The sequence below is a fragment of the Peromyscus leucopus genome, chromosome 7, assembly GCF_004664715.2.
Source record: "Peromyscus leucopus breed LL Stock chromosome 7, UCI_PerLeu_2.1, whole genome shotgun sequence".
Lineage (NCBI taxonomy): Eukaryota > Metazoa > Chordata > Mammalia > Rodentia > Cricetidae > Peromyscus > Peromyscus leucopus.
In genome coordinates, this window is record NC_051069.1 from 98193945 (window position 1) to 98209695 (window position 15751).

The 15751-nt window shown below is 40.4% G+C and overlaps 1 protein-coding gene across 15 annotated transcripts in view; it reads left to right on the plus strand.

Annotated features, from left to right (window-relative positions):
- Map4 (microtubule associated protein 4) overlaps positions 1-15751 on the plus strand; it is a 142634-nt gene that overhangs the window by 44979 nt on the left and 81904 nt on the right. For all 15 annotated transcript variants that reach the window (XM_037207948.1, XM_028886882.2, XM_028886881.2 and 12 more), the window contains one exon: positions 3459-3700. In XM_037207948.1, coding sequence (XP_037063843.1) covers positions 3478-3700 — 223 coding nt within the window. In that variant the 5' untranslated portion in view covers positions 3459-3477. Of the gene's footprint in view, positions 1-3458; positions 3701-15751 lie in introns of those variants that run through there.

Here is a 15751-nt window from a genome sequence, read left to right on the forward strand (position 1 = left end):
GGAGAGCAGATTTGAGGCCACTTGAAGAAGAGACCTTGCCTCAAAATGAAACAAACAAACAAACAGAAAAGAAAAGAAAAGCTAAGGGCTGGGGAAATGGTTCCGTGGGCAGAGAGCTTGCTATGCTTAGTTCAGATCATAGCACCTGTGTGAAAAATCAGACTTGGTTGTTCATGGCTGTAACCAGCACTGTGGCTGGGGGACAGGAGGATCCCTGGACTTCACCAGCTGCCAACCTAGACTTTTTCAAGTGAATAAGGCAGAGAGCAGTAGAGGAAGACGCCCAATGTCTCCCCTGGTCTCCACTTACATGCAGCGACTGTACATACACACAGACATGGGGGTTGGGGTAGATACATAAGCAACCCTCTTAATTGTTTAGATTTGTTAATTTTATATGTATGAGTGTACAAGTTTGCCTGGCTTACAGAGGTCAGGGGAGGTGGTCAGATCAGATCTCTTGGAACTGGAGATATAGATGATTGTAACCCATTATTATGAGTGTTGCAGAATCCCAGTCCTTACAGCTAGTCCATCTCTCCAGCGCCTAAAATAGCTTTTTTTTTTTTTTTTTGAGATGGGGGGGTGGGAGGGAAGGATTTTATTTGCAGGTGTATATATATATATAGTCAGGCATCATGACTCACACTTGGAATCCCAGCCTTTGGGAGGCTGAGGAGGGAGGATTGCTGTGAGTTCTAGGCTAACTTTATCCGTATGAGTTCCAGCCAGCCTGAGCTATAGTGTGAGACCATCCATGCCTCTGTCCCTCAATAAAATAAATACTAGCTGGGTGGTGGTGGCGCACTCCTTTAATCCTAGCACTCTGGAGGCAGAGCCAGGAGGATCTCTGTGAGTTCGAGGCCAGCCTGGGCTACCAAATGAGTTCCAGGAAAAGGCGCAAAGCTACACAGAGAAACCCTGTCTTGAAAAACCAAAATAAATAAATAAATAAATAAATAAATAAATAAATAAATAAATACTAAGTTTATTTGTTATTTTTCCTTATGTAGTGTAAGATATACAGAATGTTTTTCCCCCAGCTCATATATAGACAAACTTTCTCTAGCATTCTCCATAACTATAACTATAACTATAACTATAACTTAGTCTATAACTAAGAAGCACATCTTGGTAGTTTCTGCTTAGTTTACATTTTTATGACCCAATGAATTTGATTAGGGTTACTTACAGGAGCTTGGATGAGAGGTTCATTTTACAGGAGCTTGGGCAGTTTACCAGGGGCTATACCACTGAAGAAAATCCCTTTTCATTAACTGTGTGTAAATCCTGTAGCAGTAGTGTGGCCTCGTGTGTGTTAACAGGTTCAGTCTTGTTCTGGTCTTCTGTAGGTAATCAAAAGCAGCTGAGAGAGAGAAAGTTCAAGAATATAACAGCCAGCAGCCATGTCCTCCTGGAAGACAGCACTTTCACAACATGCTATCCTCTCTTTCAGTTCTTTTGTTCCTTCCATCCCATCTATCTCCCTTTGTGCTCCTTGAGCTTTGAGGGGTTGATATAGATGCCATTCAGCCACCACTAATTCCCAGTACTCTGACCAGTATAAATCTCTGAAGTAATGGCTACCTATTGAAAAAAAGCTTCTCTGACCAAAAGATTAGAAGGCAACATAAGTGCATCATGTCTGTTTATCAAAACAACAGCAGTGGCTTCCCCACTTCAGCCTATGACCTCATCTGCACTAGGTCTTTGACCAGTTTTACAGTACCAGGTGTGAGATTTCTCCCGTGGAATGGGCTACAAATCCTGTAACAGTTAGGCCTCTTTTTCATTGTCTGACAGGTGGGTAGTGTAGCACACAGGGGATCCATAGCTGAATAAGACTGTTAGTAACAATCCCCCCATCAGCCAGGATATTTGAGACCATGAAATCTAGCCTGCAGGGAAGAAGCTTCCAACTTAGTTACGCGTGCGCCCCCCCCCCCCCCCCCCCCCCCCCCGCTACCAAAGTGCGTGGTGTCTTACCATCCTGTTCTGATAAATACCCAACTTTTATGGCAATAGCCTGTATTGTTTTGGGAGCTATAGGGGTCTTTTTAGCCCACATTTCCTAGAGAAGAAGGCCTAGGCACTAGGATTTTCATTCTCTTACCTTATGGCTTCTGGGAATGGCTTTATCTACCCACATAGAATACTTCCACTCAAGATATTTATTTATCAAATCATTTTGTTTTAATTTCTTTCTTGTTTTTGTTTTTTTTGAGACAGGGTTTCTCAGCTCTGGCTGTCCTGGAACTCACTTTAGACCAGGCTGACCTCAAACTCAGAGGCCTGCCTCTGCCTCCCGAGTGCTGGGAGTAAAGTTGTGCTCCACCACCACCCAGCTTGTTTTAAAATTTTATGTGTGTGAGAGACTGTGTGTGTGCATGGCACAGATGTGGAGATCAAAGGGCAGCTTTGTGAAAAGTTGGTTCTCTCCACCTTCACATAGGAATCGGGGGCTCAAGCTCAGATTGTCAGGCTTTGTGGCAAGCACATTTGTCCATTGACCCATATTGTTGGCTATCTACCAGTGATGATGAGGTAGTACCCAGCCTTAACATAAAACAATGATTTTATTTGCCTGATAATGCAGTCTTTTTCATAGAAATACTCTAATCTGCTCTTGTATATTCTTCTAAAAACTATTTTGGTACTTGATGTGGAAATATGGGATAACTGAAAAGATATTATGAGAGTTGAAATTAAAAGACCTGATTTAAGGGCTGGAGAGATGGCTCAGTGGTTAAGAGCACTGTCTCCTCTTCCAGAGGACCTGAGTTAGGTTATGTTCTCAGCACTCATGTAACTCCAGGATATCTAACACCCTCCTGGCCACCACAGGCAGCAAGCATGCTTGTGGTACACATATCATAACATGCAAGCAAGCAAAATACTTATACACATAAAGTAAAAGTAATTTTTTTTGGAGGGGGTGTTGGCTTTTCAAGACAGGGTTTCTTTGTGTAACAGCCCTAGCTGTCCTGGAACTCTTTCTGTAGACCAGGCTGGCCTCAAACTCACAGAACTCTGCATGCCTCTGCTGGGATCAAAGGTGTGTGCCACTGCCGCCTGGCTTGTGCTTTATTTTCTGTATTAATAAGCTTGGTATGACTATATATACTCCTATAATTCCAGTATTTTGGGGGCTAAAGCAGAAGATTGATTGTGGGTTAGGCTAGATTGGGTTACATCTAACAAGATCCCGCCTTAGATAAGTGAAAGGAACAAAATAGTCCTTGGCTTTTCTGCCCTGGAGAGATTCGAGAACAATGTCAGCTACAGTGACTCACTTTGGCTAAGTTTCCTGAACTTTTATTTTCTCATCATCCTAAAGGCGTTGACTGTACTTCAGTTTTAGATTTTGGTTCTCTTTAAAACAACTGATGAGAGAGCTTCTAGAAGTGTTTTCCATTGTTCATTCGCAGTGTTCATGTGAACTTCTCTTCCTCTAACAGGCAGTTGCAGTGGTGCAGAATGGCGGACCTCAGTCTTGTAGATGCATTGACAGAGCCACCTCCAGAGATTGAGGGAGAGATAAAGCGAGACTTCATTGCCACACTGGAGGCCGAGCCCTATGATGACACTGTGGGAGAAACTGTGGAGAAGACTGAGTATATTCCTCTCATGGATGGTGATGAGAAAACTGGGAACCCAGAGGCCAAAAAGAAACCATGCTCAGACACTAGCCAGGTTGAAAGTAAGTGTTTAAGTTAAAAGGGATGCATATGTTCAGAATGCAAATTGGAGGTCATGACTTGTCACCACTGAGGTTTTGGTGTAGGCAGTCACTTGAAGGGTCTGTTACAAATCAAGGACACATTGTCCTTTAGTCAAATCAGTGTTGGTGAAGCTGGAGATGACTTCTGTAATGTTTCATCTACTACCTAACTGCTTTGTAATTTCCTCTATTAAAGTTCCTGCTATTTCTTATATTTAAGCATAACTTTATAAAGTTAAATACATTAAATTTGTGCTTATATTCCAATTCATGTTGGAATCAGGTTATTGGTGTAATCTCACATCTGGAGTAAAACACAGTTAAATCCTTTAAGAAAGGTTTACAGTTTTTTTTATTCATATATATATATATATATGAATAAAAATATATTCAGTAATATATATTACTAAATCAGCTTTGTTAATATGTGGCTGAGGATTTTTTTCTTTTCTTGTTTTTTGAGGGTGGATGGGTAGGGTGAGTTTCGAGACAGGGTTTCTCTGTGTAGCCCTGGCTGTCCTGGAATCCACTCTGTAGACCAGGCTGGCTTGGAACTGAGAGATCAACCTCTAACTCCCAAGTACTGGGACTAAAGGTGTGCACCACCACCCAGCTGGCTGAGGATTTTTGTGTCTGTATTTAAGAGGGATATTATCATTAATTGTCTAGTAATTTATATGTATATTTGGTTGGTTGGTTGTTATTTTGAGACAGAATCTCACACTGTAGCCCAGGCTGCCCTGGACATCACTGTCTAGCTCATTTTGGCCTTGAACTCATGGCCGTCTTCAGCTTCGATCCTTTATAGAGCTGGCATTGTAAGTGTGAGTAAACATGGTAAACTCTTTTGTCTGGTTTTAGAATTGAAATCATGCAGACTTCAAAAATGAGTCAGCTAGCACTCGGGAGGCAGAGGCAGGTGGATATCTTTGAGTTTGAGGCCAGCCTGGTCTACAGAATAGGTTCCAGGACAGCCAAGGTTACACAGAGAAACCCTGACTTGGAAAACAAAACGAAACTTTCAAACAGAAAAATCAAAACAAAACAAAAAAGTTGCCATTGAGGTCTGAGGTATAAAGATCGAAAATTTGAGGTGAATTTGAACTGTGTCCACAAATGAAATGAAACAAAATACCACATAATAGACCAGCAACAATATGAGTGGGGAACTGTTTTATAAAATTGATATTTTTCTTTCTATTGTTTGATTGAACTTATCCAAATTCTATCTGTGCAGTTTTGAGTTTTAAACGAGGGATTACATTTCTTTATGAGACAATAAAGGAATGGGGATGTAGCTCACTTTACAGTATATGAATCTCTAGGTTGGGTTTGAACCCCACATAACTAGGTATGGTAGCCCATATATCTCTATCAACCTAGCACTTGGGAGGTGAAGACAGAGGATCAGAATTTTAAGATTTGAAACTTTTGCTTCACTTGTCCAGGTTTCAAGATTGAGCTACATGTGACTGTATAAAAGAGATGAGAGTCGGGGGAGGTAGGAGAGAGAGAGGTCCCCCCCCCATTTGAGATAGGGGTGTGTGTGTGTGTGTGTGTGTGTGTGTGTGTGTGTGTGTGTGTGTGGTGTAGTATGGTGTGTGTATAGGCCAGGGCACAATGTGGGATGGTGTTTCTCAGACACCTTTGTGCATTCCATGTAAAAGTCAGGACAATTTATAGGGGCCATTTTTTTCCTTTTGTCTTGTGGATCCTGAAGATTGAACTCAGGTTATTAAGTTTGGTGACAAGTGCCTTGCCCCACTTAGCTATCTTACTGTGCCAGTTATTATTATTATTTTTCCTTTTATTTTATTTTTACAATACACTCAGTTCTACATATCAGCCACGGATCCCCCCCCCCCCCCCCCGTTATTTTTTGTTGTTGTTGTTTTTCAACAAGGTCCTTCACTGGCTTGAAACTCAACAAGTAGGCTAGACTGATAAGCCTTAGAAATTTTCCTATTTCTACCCACCCCCTTAACACTGCCCTTACTAGCTCGAATCCACCACACCTGCTATTTTACTCTTGTTCCTAGTGTCTAACTCAGGTCCTTGCTTGCAAGTCAAGCATATTACCAATTGACACATCTCTCCAGTGTCCCAGCTCGGAGCTATCTTTTTGATATTGTTGAAGTGGGAGTGACATACTGCTTTTTTGACTTTCTGTAACCAAGTGGAGAATCTAGTGGCTTTGTGTAAACTTTATGGGGAGACACACACACCCCATCAGGCGAAGAATTGAGAGATCTTACCATATTTGCATAAATACTTGCTTTAAGAAAAAAAGTGGATTTCTTAATGGAAAATAGTTCACAATGGTCCTTTGACTGACTCACATGAAAATAAAAGAAATTCAGTAGGAAAGAAGGCTTAGCTATTGTAGTAGCTAATGGTAGCTCATGCTCCCCCCAACCCAGCACCGATACTATACTCATCAGAGTTTGGTTGAAGAAGCTTGCTTCTTTTCTCTTTTCTTATAGTAGTTTAATGCTTCCACAATCTAGGACTGATCTTGATCGGTAAGGACAAGGAAGTAGTAGTAATAGTTTTTCTTATTGTGCTTTATCTTTTTGGGGGGTGGGAGTGCTAGCTGGCCTCTAACTCACAAAGCTGCTCCTGTCTCTGCCTCTTTTAATACTGCGATTAGAATCATGACAGCCATGATACCTGGCTATACCTCATCTAGAGTGATTTGATCAGTATGATATTAACATGTCTCCCAGGCAGTAGTGGCGTTTAATCCCAGCATCTGAAAGTAGAGCCAGGTGGATCTCTGTGAGTTCGAGTCAGGAAACAAACAACAAATTCTGAGAACTGAATTTGGTTCTCAGCAAGAGCAATAAGTGCTCTTAACTGGCAAGCCATCTCTTTAACTCCAAGTAAGTTCTTTTGCACAGTTTTCAGACACAATGGAATTAACTCTAAAGATTTTAATTTATTGTTACTTTTGTTCTATGAGATAAGGTCTTAAGATGTAGCCTGAGCTACCCTGGAACTCTTGATCCTCCTGCTTCAGCTTTCTCAGTGTTTGGGATTATAGGCATGTGCCTCAAGGCCTAGAGGTCTTCATTATTTTTATGTTTCTCTATACATCTACCTTTTTTTTTTTATGCCCAAACCTGAGGTACACACCTAAATTTGGTTTTTGTTTTTGGAACAGGCTTTGTAGTCTCTCACTTGTTTGACTGAAACTCAGGCCAATCAAAGGAAGTTTAAACTAAGTTTTGCATCTAGATATAGAAGAAACAGTTGAACAAGCTACATATAATAGAACTCTTTGAACAATAGTTGTTTTTCTTTCCTTTTTTTGGTTTTTCGAGACAAGGTTTCTCTGTGTTACAGTTCTGGCTGTCCTAGAACAAATTTTGTAGAGCAGGCTGGCCTCACAGAGATCCGCTTGCTTCATTTACTACTTTTATGGCCTCCTTAAAGGCCTTCAACTAAAAAGTGAAGAATAATCAATCATGCAGTATGCTCCACACCTAGCACTTGGGAGATAGATAAGGTAAAATCAAGGTCATCTCTGGTTACATAGGGAGTTCAAGGCTAAACTGTGCTAGAAGAAACCCTATCTCAAAATAAAACAATTGATAAGGCTGGGCGTTGGTGGGGCACGCCTTTAATCCAGCCAGTACTCGGAGGCAGAGGCAGGCAGATCTCTGTGAGTTCAGGCCAGCCTGGGCTACAGAGTGAGTTCCATGAAAGGCTCCAAAACTATACAGAGAAACCTTGTCTCAAAGAAAAAAAAATGTTAATAAAATGAGGAATTAAAAAAGCATGGCTGCCTTCATGTGAGCATTTATATAAAGTAGGAGAGTTCCTTTTTATCTGACTACACTTGGTGTAACAAACATGATGGCACCAATTCTAAGAACCCTTTTCTTAATTATTAAAGGGAGGAATGTATTTCAAGCTCATGAGTGGGTGCAGTGGCATGCTTGTTGCCTACTGTATTTGTCATTGTTCTTGAGATGTATTGCTCTTCTCTGCTTTACTCATAAACTGCCCAATGTCTGGTAGTTCATTATGAGCATTGTGTGGCTGGCCCTTGCATCTGTCTTTCAAATATGAATGACAAAGCAGAAATTCTGTGACTGCCTCATGTAGGTGAGCATCTCATACATTTTTCAAATTCACATGAGCAATTAGCAAGTTTGTGGGCAGGTCACTTAGACTTTTTTTCTGTGTCCTGTTCATAAGATTTGAGGTTAATAGCTTCTACTTAACTCTCTAGTTCTTTGAGACCAACATTTGTGTAGAATAAAATATTAGACGATGGTGTATGTTTTTATCCCAACATTCAGGAGGCAGAGGCAGGTAGATCTCTGAGTTCCAGGATAGCCTAGTCTGGTCCACATAGTGAGTTCCAGGATAGCTTGAGCTATGTAGAAAGACTCTGTTTCAAAAAGAGAAAGTTCGTTTAGGACAGTGCTCCTCAAGGGTGAGCCTTTGAACCAGCAATTCAGATTATGTGGAGCTTATGAAAAGTGCATTGGGCTGAGGCCTAGCAGGGTTTTGGTCCTCCTGGGCTAGAGGAGGTAAGGTAAGTCAGTCTGGAAAGGATGGGCAATGGACTGGACTGCAGAGAAGTTTGTTCATGTGACTTGGCCTTAATGAAATAGTGCAGTTCGCCAACATTTGCCACAAGAGGGTGATGTTGGCAAGAGTCTGGCAGTACAGGTTTGCAAAGGCTCGTGCTGAGCCTGTGCTCCCAATCTTCCCTGTCTGACCAAAGGCCTACTCTCCTCCTCATGGCTCTCTTCTCCTCAGCGCTTTACCCCCGTTCTTTTCCAGGTTTATTTGCCACATGTGGGAGTCTGAAATCTGTTATGGAGAGTAATTTTTTTTTTTTTTACTTTTTTAAAGGCAACTTTGGGTTTCTATTCCTCTAAGAATATGGTTAATTTTTAGCTGGGCATAATGGTGCATGCCTTTAATTCCAGCACTGGAGAGGCACAGGCAACAGAGCCTAGTCTGCAAAGGGAGTTCTAGGACAGCCAGGGCTGTTACACAGAGAAACCTCCCCTGCCTGGGGGGAGGTGGAATGCGGAGAATATGATTAATTTTAAAAATGTGTGCTGTTCAGGCGGATTTCTGTGAGTTCAAGGCCAGCGTGGTCTACAGAGTAAGATCCAGGACAGGCACTAAAACTACCTGGAGAAACCCTGTCTCGGAAAAACAACAACAACAACAAAAACAAAAAAACAAAAAAAAAGGTGTGCTGTTTTAATACTGTCTGTGTTGAACTGAAGTTTATTTCATTAAATGAAGATCCTATGTGGAATTCAGTGAGAAGTCAGTATAGCATCTTTTGAGGATTTTCCCAGTGCTGTATAGTGATTACTACTTGTTTGAAAGAAGTTTTCGAGCTTTTTCCTCCTATGAATCCTAGGTTTTCTTCTTATTGGTGTCATAATATTTTTGCTTCTCTTCTAGACTGAAGCTCCGTGTATTGTGTGTGTGGTCACGTCACTTCTCTTATTTCTGTTTGGTCTGTTTTCTTTTAATCTGATAAATGCTTTGTGTGTTATTTCTTACAAATATGGTGCTGTCACTTAACCAGATTGTAAATTTATTGTTATTACTATTACTAATATTTAAGAACTGTTGTGTGACATGTCTTGAGTAGGCCTTGAACTTGTTAAGCCAGGCGGCCTGCTGGCTGGAGACAAGTCTACAAGGCCTTTGTTTTAAGCTTCTAAGCTTTGTTTCAGGTCAGTTGAGTGAGGAAGAAGCAGGCCATCTTGGAAAAGAGCCATCTTGATTACCTAGCCATGACCCATCTCCCTATCTATCTGGCTACCAAGGAGTCTGTCTAACCCCTCTTAAAGGTCACCCTAACCTTTGTTAGGGATTCTGTGTGTAATGACTGCTTTGAGCTGTTTAGAGATGACGGAGGAGCAGCAGTCAGTGCCGCAAAGGAGGGTCTAAGGAGCCATGATAAAATTGAACCGACAGCGATGGTCCAGAGTTTAAGACAGCCAACTGGTGATGGTGTGTGTTTTGGAGCTTGTCATGAGCGTGGCAGCGTGTGTAATGTATAAAAGTGAGAGTGGCCTAGTGGTGGAGACGTAGTCCTTGAAGAACCTGCAAGGCAGGTGTTATGACTTGGTATGGTGTGTGTGTGTGTGTGTGTGTGTGTGTGTGTGTGTGTGTGTGTGTGTAAGTGTAAGTGTAAGTGTAATCCCAAGCATGCAGGGAAACATGCTGGGCAGATTCCAGGGGTGGGGGGGGTGGGGGTGGTAAGTGGCTAGTGGAAAGTCATTCATTCTCACACAGGCGCTGCATCTGCTCAGAAATGGTTTATTATAATAGCAGATAAAGAGACAGAAAAGACAGAAAGAGAGGTGTGCCTACTTCATGGCAGAGAGGGGAGTGGGGGGAGAGCAAGAGTGAAACACCTTGGGAGGAAAATCGGAAAAACACTCAGGGCAGCACCAAGGGGTGGGATTTAAAGGGGCAGCTCAGATTTCAAGGGCAGATCTCTGAGTGCAAGGCCAGTCTGTCTACAGAGCAGGTTCCAGGACAGCCGAGGCTGCACAGAGAAACGCTGTCTTGAAAAACTTAAAGAAAAAAGTGACTGTTAGTCTTGTAATTCCTACTGGGAGTATAGTTAGAAAAACAGTTGAGGCAGTTTTGCTCATATTATATATTATAGTTAGAAAAAATTTGAGGCATATTAATAATTTTGCTCATTATAGTTAGAAAAATAATTGAGGCAGTTTGCTCATATCTTGAAAAACATTCAAGAAAATGGTTCAAAGGATTCTTTTTTTTTTTTTTAAATATATGTAACGTGTATTGATAAGAATAAGAATACAGAATTAGTTACCTTTGAGGGCAATCTGACAAGTACCCGAGGAAAACTAAAGGTTTTGGGTGGTTTCATGCTTGAGGAGACTTTCCAAAGAATTCTTGTAGGCTTTGTCCTAGGTATCACCAAGATTGATTTCTCTGCTGCCATTATCTATTGCAAGATGTACACCGTGGAGAAGGTCAAAATCTGTCTGGTTCAAGAGTTCCAGGAACCTTTCATAAGTTAATTTATGTTTAGAAGTCAACCATTGAGTTTTCTTCTTTTGTAACCTTGTGAGGGACATTCAGAGACAAAGTTAATGAGAAAAGTTCTCTGACATTATGATAAGTCTAAGTTTTGTTTAACAAGGTGAGGCATAATTTTGTAGCTGACTGGACTATGTACCAGAAACATTTTATCAGACAGAATCCTATAGAATTCTTATTGGCAGTAACTACCAGTAAGAGTTGCCTCTGCCAGCTGTAACCTCCAGTGGTGGTGGATAATATGGGCCAAACCTGAAATCCAGGTTTTATTTGTTGAAGTCACAACTTGACATCAGCATCAGTAAGTTTGACAACAAGGTATCTGGCAGGTACCTTTAATCAGAAAACATGATTGGTTAGATCACAGGACATCATATTATAGCTCTAAGAAGTGCTCTTCTAGAAACAGATAGTGTTATCAGGAAGAGAATCATTAGTGCGAAATAGTTGTGCAAATAGTGTTTCATATGGTTAAGTACATCTGAGGACGGTTAAACACACATATCCTTTGGTTGTTTATTAAGACTGTGCAGGTGGCCAAGATTAATAACTCTCATTTGTTGTCAAGGCCAGTTGAAGAGCTGATCTCAGGAGTTACTTGGGCTTGGGGTAGCCTATGACTCCTACACTCTTTTGCCAATCATTCCATCTTTATGAGCATAAATCAAAGGCCTTGTTTGACCATTGTTTTATATTTGGGTGTTGGCCCTCTTCTTTGCAGACAGTCCACTAAGTGTCATCTCTATGACTTCCCTGAACAACTGAAAAGGTGACTTTCCACAGATACAGGACATTTAGAAATGCTGAGACTTAATTGACTTTGGAGGACAAGAGGGAAAATATTTTCCCTATTATTCTGACCACATCAGTGTAGACCTCCAAATATGTTTATTGAACACCCAGAGGTCAGTTGCACCAGTTTATTATTTTTAATTAATCTGTAATATTTAGGTGAAGCTTGATCAGAAATTAAGTACTTTATTAAAATAAACTTGAGCAGACACATAAAGCCTACTTCAAGTAGAATCTGCAGGACCATCCTGTAATGTTTAGCAAGATCTGTATGATCCCGTAGGTAAAAGAAAAGCCAAGCATAGGGTATTTTAGGGGACTTTTCTCCTTGCTTACAAAATTACTCTAATTGAAAGATGAGTATCATAATTAAGAGTTCATTTTGGGGGTCAATTTTCATTATTTTCTAAAGGATTTTTAGGACATGCACTGGTTGAAAAGTAGATTCTAAATCCCTGAGGGTTTGACTTGCTCCAGCTGTCCAGGATGTAAGCCAGTGGGGAACTTGAAGGAATCTTGGGGAATTTTGTCACATCTTTATTGAGTCAGTGGCCCTCAAAAGAAATCCTAAAATGATATCTTCTTCAGAAGAAATTCAGGATGAACCCTCAAAATGATAGTCTAGGGGTCTTGATTGGGTTCATTTTCTCTGCCAGTTAAAGATTTAAAAGGTAGGAAAAGTCTCAGGTGCTACAGGTAGTAGCAGCAGAGAGACCCTGAGCACTGCAGACAGAGTTGGATGCAGGTTGTCAGGCTCGCATAGCAAGCACGTTTAAGCTCTGAGCTACCCAACTGTCCCCGTTCTCAGTTTTTGTAGAAGTTTTAATCTTGACCAAGAATGTGGTAGCAAGATTTATTGTGACATGTTCTCAATAGTTTACATTATATGTTAAGGAAACTATAATATGTTTTCAAAAATTATTCTCATTTTCTAAAGTTGACATCCCATTTTTAACTCTTTCAATCTTGGTGTAGACAATTGGAAACCATCTAAAAGGATTTTTTTTTTAGTAGTCATTACATATTTTACTTTGTATAGGCCATACTTTGGTTTCCTAGTTGCATGGTTGTTTTTCTTGTCTCTGAGGGAAGTATGTCTTTTATAGAATCTACTATTTTGGCTGGGAGTATAGCTCAGAGTGCTTAGCTAACTGTGTTAGCATGATTTGCCTGGGTGGTGCTGGTTCTCTTTAAATGCACCTTTTCCTTAGTTATTTATTGGAAGTTTTGTTTGAGATATGCTGTGATGGATAACTGTTCCTGTGCTTGCCTTTGGCAGTATGTGACAGCGCTACCACAGTGTGTCAGTGGCTAATGCTCTGAGGAGGTTCAGAGCTCTCCACCCCTCCAGATATCTTTGTCACTGGTGAGATAGCTTCATTTCCTGTCATAGTGTCCAGCGTATACTTCCATGTGTGAGGTGACAGGAGGCTGACTATAGTGGGAATGAAAATTGGTGAATGTGGAGAAGTAAGGGACAAACTTGGCAATTTTACTGTTCATCTATTCCACATTTAGCCTGTAGTTTCTTTATGTATTTCCATTTATTTTTTATCTTATGCATATTCTCATAGTTTCTAGATCACTAGAGGCTATCCTTTTAAATTTTATTTTTAGTTATGTGTATGGTTATTTCTTTGTGTGGATATGTATACATGAATGTGGGTGCCCCCAGAGGTGAGAAGGACATTGGATTCCTTGGAAATGGAGTTACAGGCAGTTGTGAGCCCCCTGTGTAGGTGCTGGGAACTGAACCTGGAAGAAAAATATGCTTTCTTAAGTGTTTAGCCATCTCTCCAGCCTCCAGGCTACCTTTCTTAAGTTCTTTATTACTTTCTTCTTTATAGATTGTGTCTTTAGTTTAGATGAAGCTGGTCTTGAATTCTCTTTAACTACTCAAGTATAGAGATGGCATTAAGTATGTACCACCACATTCAGCACTGAAGATTCATGTAATTTTATTATGTGTATGAGTGTTGCCTGCGTATGTCTGGGTACCAGGTACATGTCTGGGTACCAGGTATGTGTCTGGCATCTCTGGAGACCAGTAGATCACTGAAGCATTTCTCCAGCCCTCTGATGCTTTTAAATACTTCTGCTAGTATTTTTTTTAATAGATAGCAGATTTTTTTAAAGATTTATTTACTTATTTATTATATATACAGTATTCTATCTGCATGTATGCCTGTACACCAGAAGAGAGCACCAGATCTCATTAGGTGGTTGTGAGCCACCATGTGGTTGCTGGGAATTGAACTGACGAGCAGTCAGTGGTCTTAACCTCTGAAACATCTCTTCAGCCCCTGCTAGTATGTTGAAGTTAACATGCTTCTTCGCTTTCCTTGTTTATCCTCTCTTAAATTCTGTAATGTGCTTCTCTGAGACAGGATTTTGTGAGAATTTTTCTGTGTCTACTCCCTGTGTCCTATCTTTTCCCTTAACATTTGCTAGTAGTGTTTGTTTCATACTATTTTCTGATTATTTGAGAAGGGGAAAGAGAGGAAGAAATGGGATGAGGATAAGAATATATCCTTACATAAAATACTTATTTTGCCATATTAGCCTTTTTCCCACGCTCCTCTACCTCCACCCATATGTCCTGGCTTCTCTGGTATTTTACTCTTATGTTAAATTTTTTCATGGATATTTGGCTATTTTTAAATAATGCTACAGCATTCTGTTTATATTCATTTTATATGTCTTTATTTTTTTCATGAATTAAATACTGATAATAGATTGAGTTAGTATTTCTCAATTGATAATTGCCTGACTATATAGGTTTGTTTTAATAATTTAAATGAGATTTTCTGTTTTCCTATCCTTTAGTCATACTAGCTGTTACCAGATTATAGTTTTACCCCTTCCATGGCCAAAAAAAAATACCAATCTTTGTAAAATTTCCATTTTCTTATGATTTACATTTTAAAACAGGACAGATTTTTTAAAAATATGTACTCTTTCTTAAGCTAGGGATGATGAATCTTAAGTGCTGATTGTTTGAGGACAGGGACTTGATGCCAAGAGTGGGGTGGAACATAGCTGGCATGTCTGGATCAGGACAGTACATTATGTGAAGAGTGAACAGGATACATGTTATTTATGCGGATTTAATGGAAACTTGTTCTTTCACCCTTTTATCTCTTTTTTCTAATTAGTACTCTGATATACCTTGCTTTTTCTTGTTCCTTTGAGATAACAGAGTGGTCTTTTCAGTTCAACATTACATTACTATCAAGGATTTCTGCTCTTGATAGTATCTGCTCATGATATCAAGGGGCTAGACTGTGTTTGTTAGCTTCCAAAGAAAAAGCCTGCATTTTTTATTGTAGTGTAGTGTCTAGATTTCCTTTTGTCTTTGAAAAGTATCTGTGAAAAATACCTCTGAGGATCATTCCTCCCTCTCCCCACTGCCAGGGTTTTTCTGTGTAGCCCTGGTTGTCCTGGATAAGGCTGGCTTGGAAACTCACTGAGATCTACCTGCCTCTGTCTCTGAGTGTTGGGATTAAAGGAATGTGCCACCACTGCCCAGCAAGTTTTCATTTCTTTTTTTTATTAAATAAATTTATGTATTTATTTTACACCCCAGCTGCAGTTTCCCTTTAAGATGAGTGTGTTACCAGGGATATGGGTGGGGTGTCCAAAGCTGGTAATTAGGGAGGGTCCATGCTCAGTGGCCTCCAATACTATTGATTGACTAGTTTCCAAACTGGATATCTGTGCCATTTTCTTGAAATAAAATGTTTCAGAGGTTGAAAAATGTCTCCCTGTTAGAATTCTTTTGACTGCCTATCTTGCCCGAACCCTCCTACAAACACTCTCAGAGAGGGAAAGAACCCCTGAAAGGGATGATCTAAGCAGGCACTGATCCTCCTCTCTTGGGGGAACTACACCCAGGTTGTAACGTGGGGAAGACTTTTCAGGAGGCTCTTGGATGATTCCTGGAAACTGGTCAGCAGGCAAACTACGCAGATTGTGGAAATGCTAATTCTAATCAGAGCCTTTCAGAAAATGAACATCCCCAGTTGATTTTTCTGTTTGTCTCTATTGTAAATAAGATCTCATCAAGATTGTACACTGCACACATGCCTGCTCACATTCATGTGGAAGCCAGAGGAATATTTTCAGTGCCTTCCTTTCAACTCCCTTTCCATTTCTTTCCCCTTTTCCTTTCCT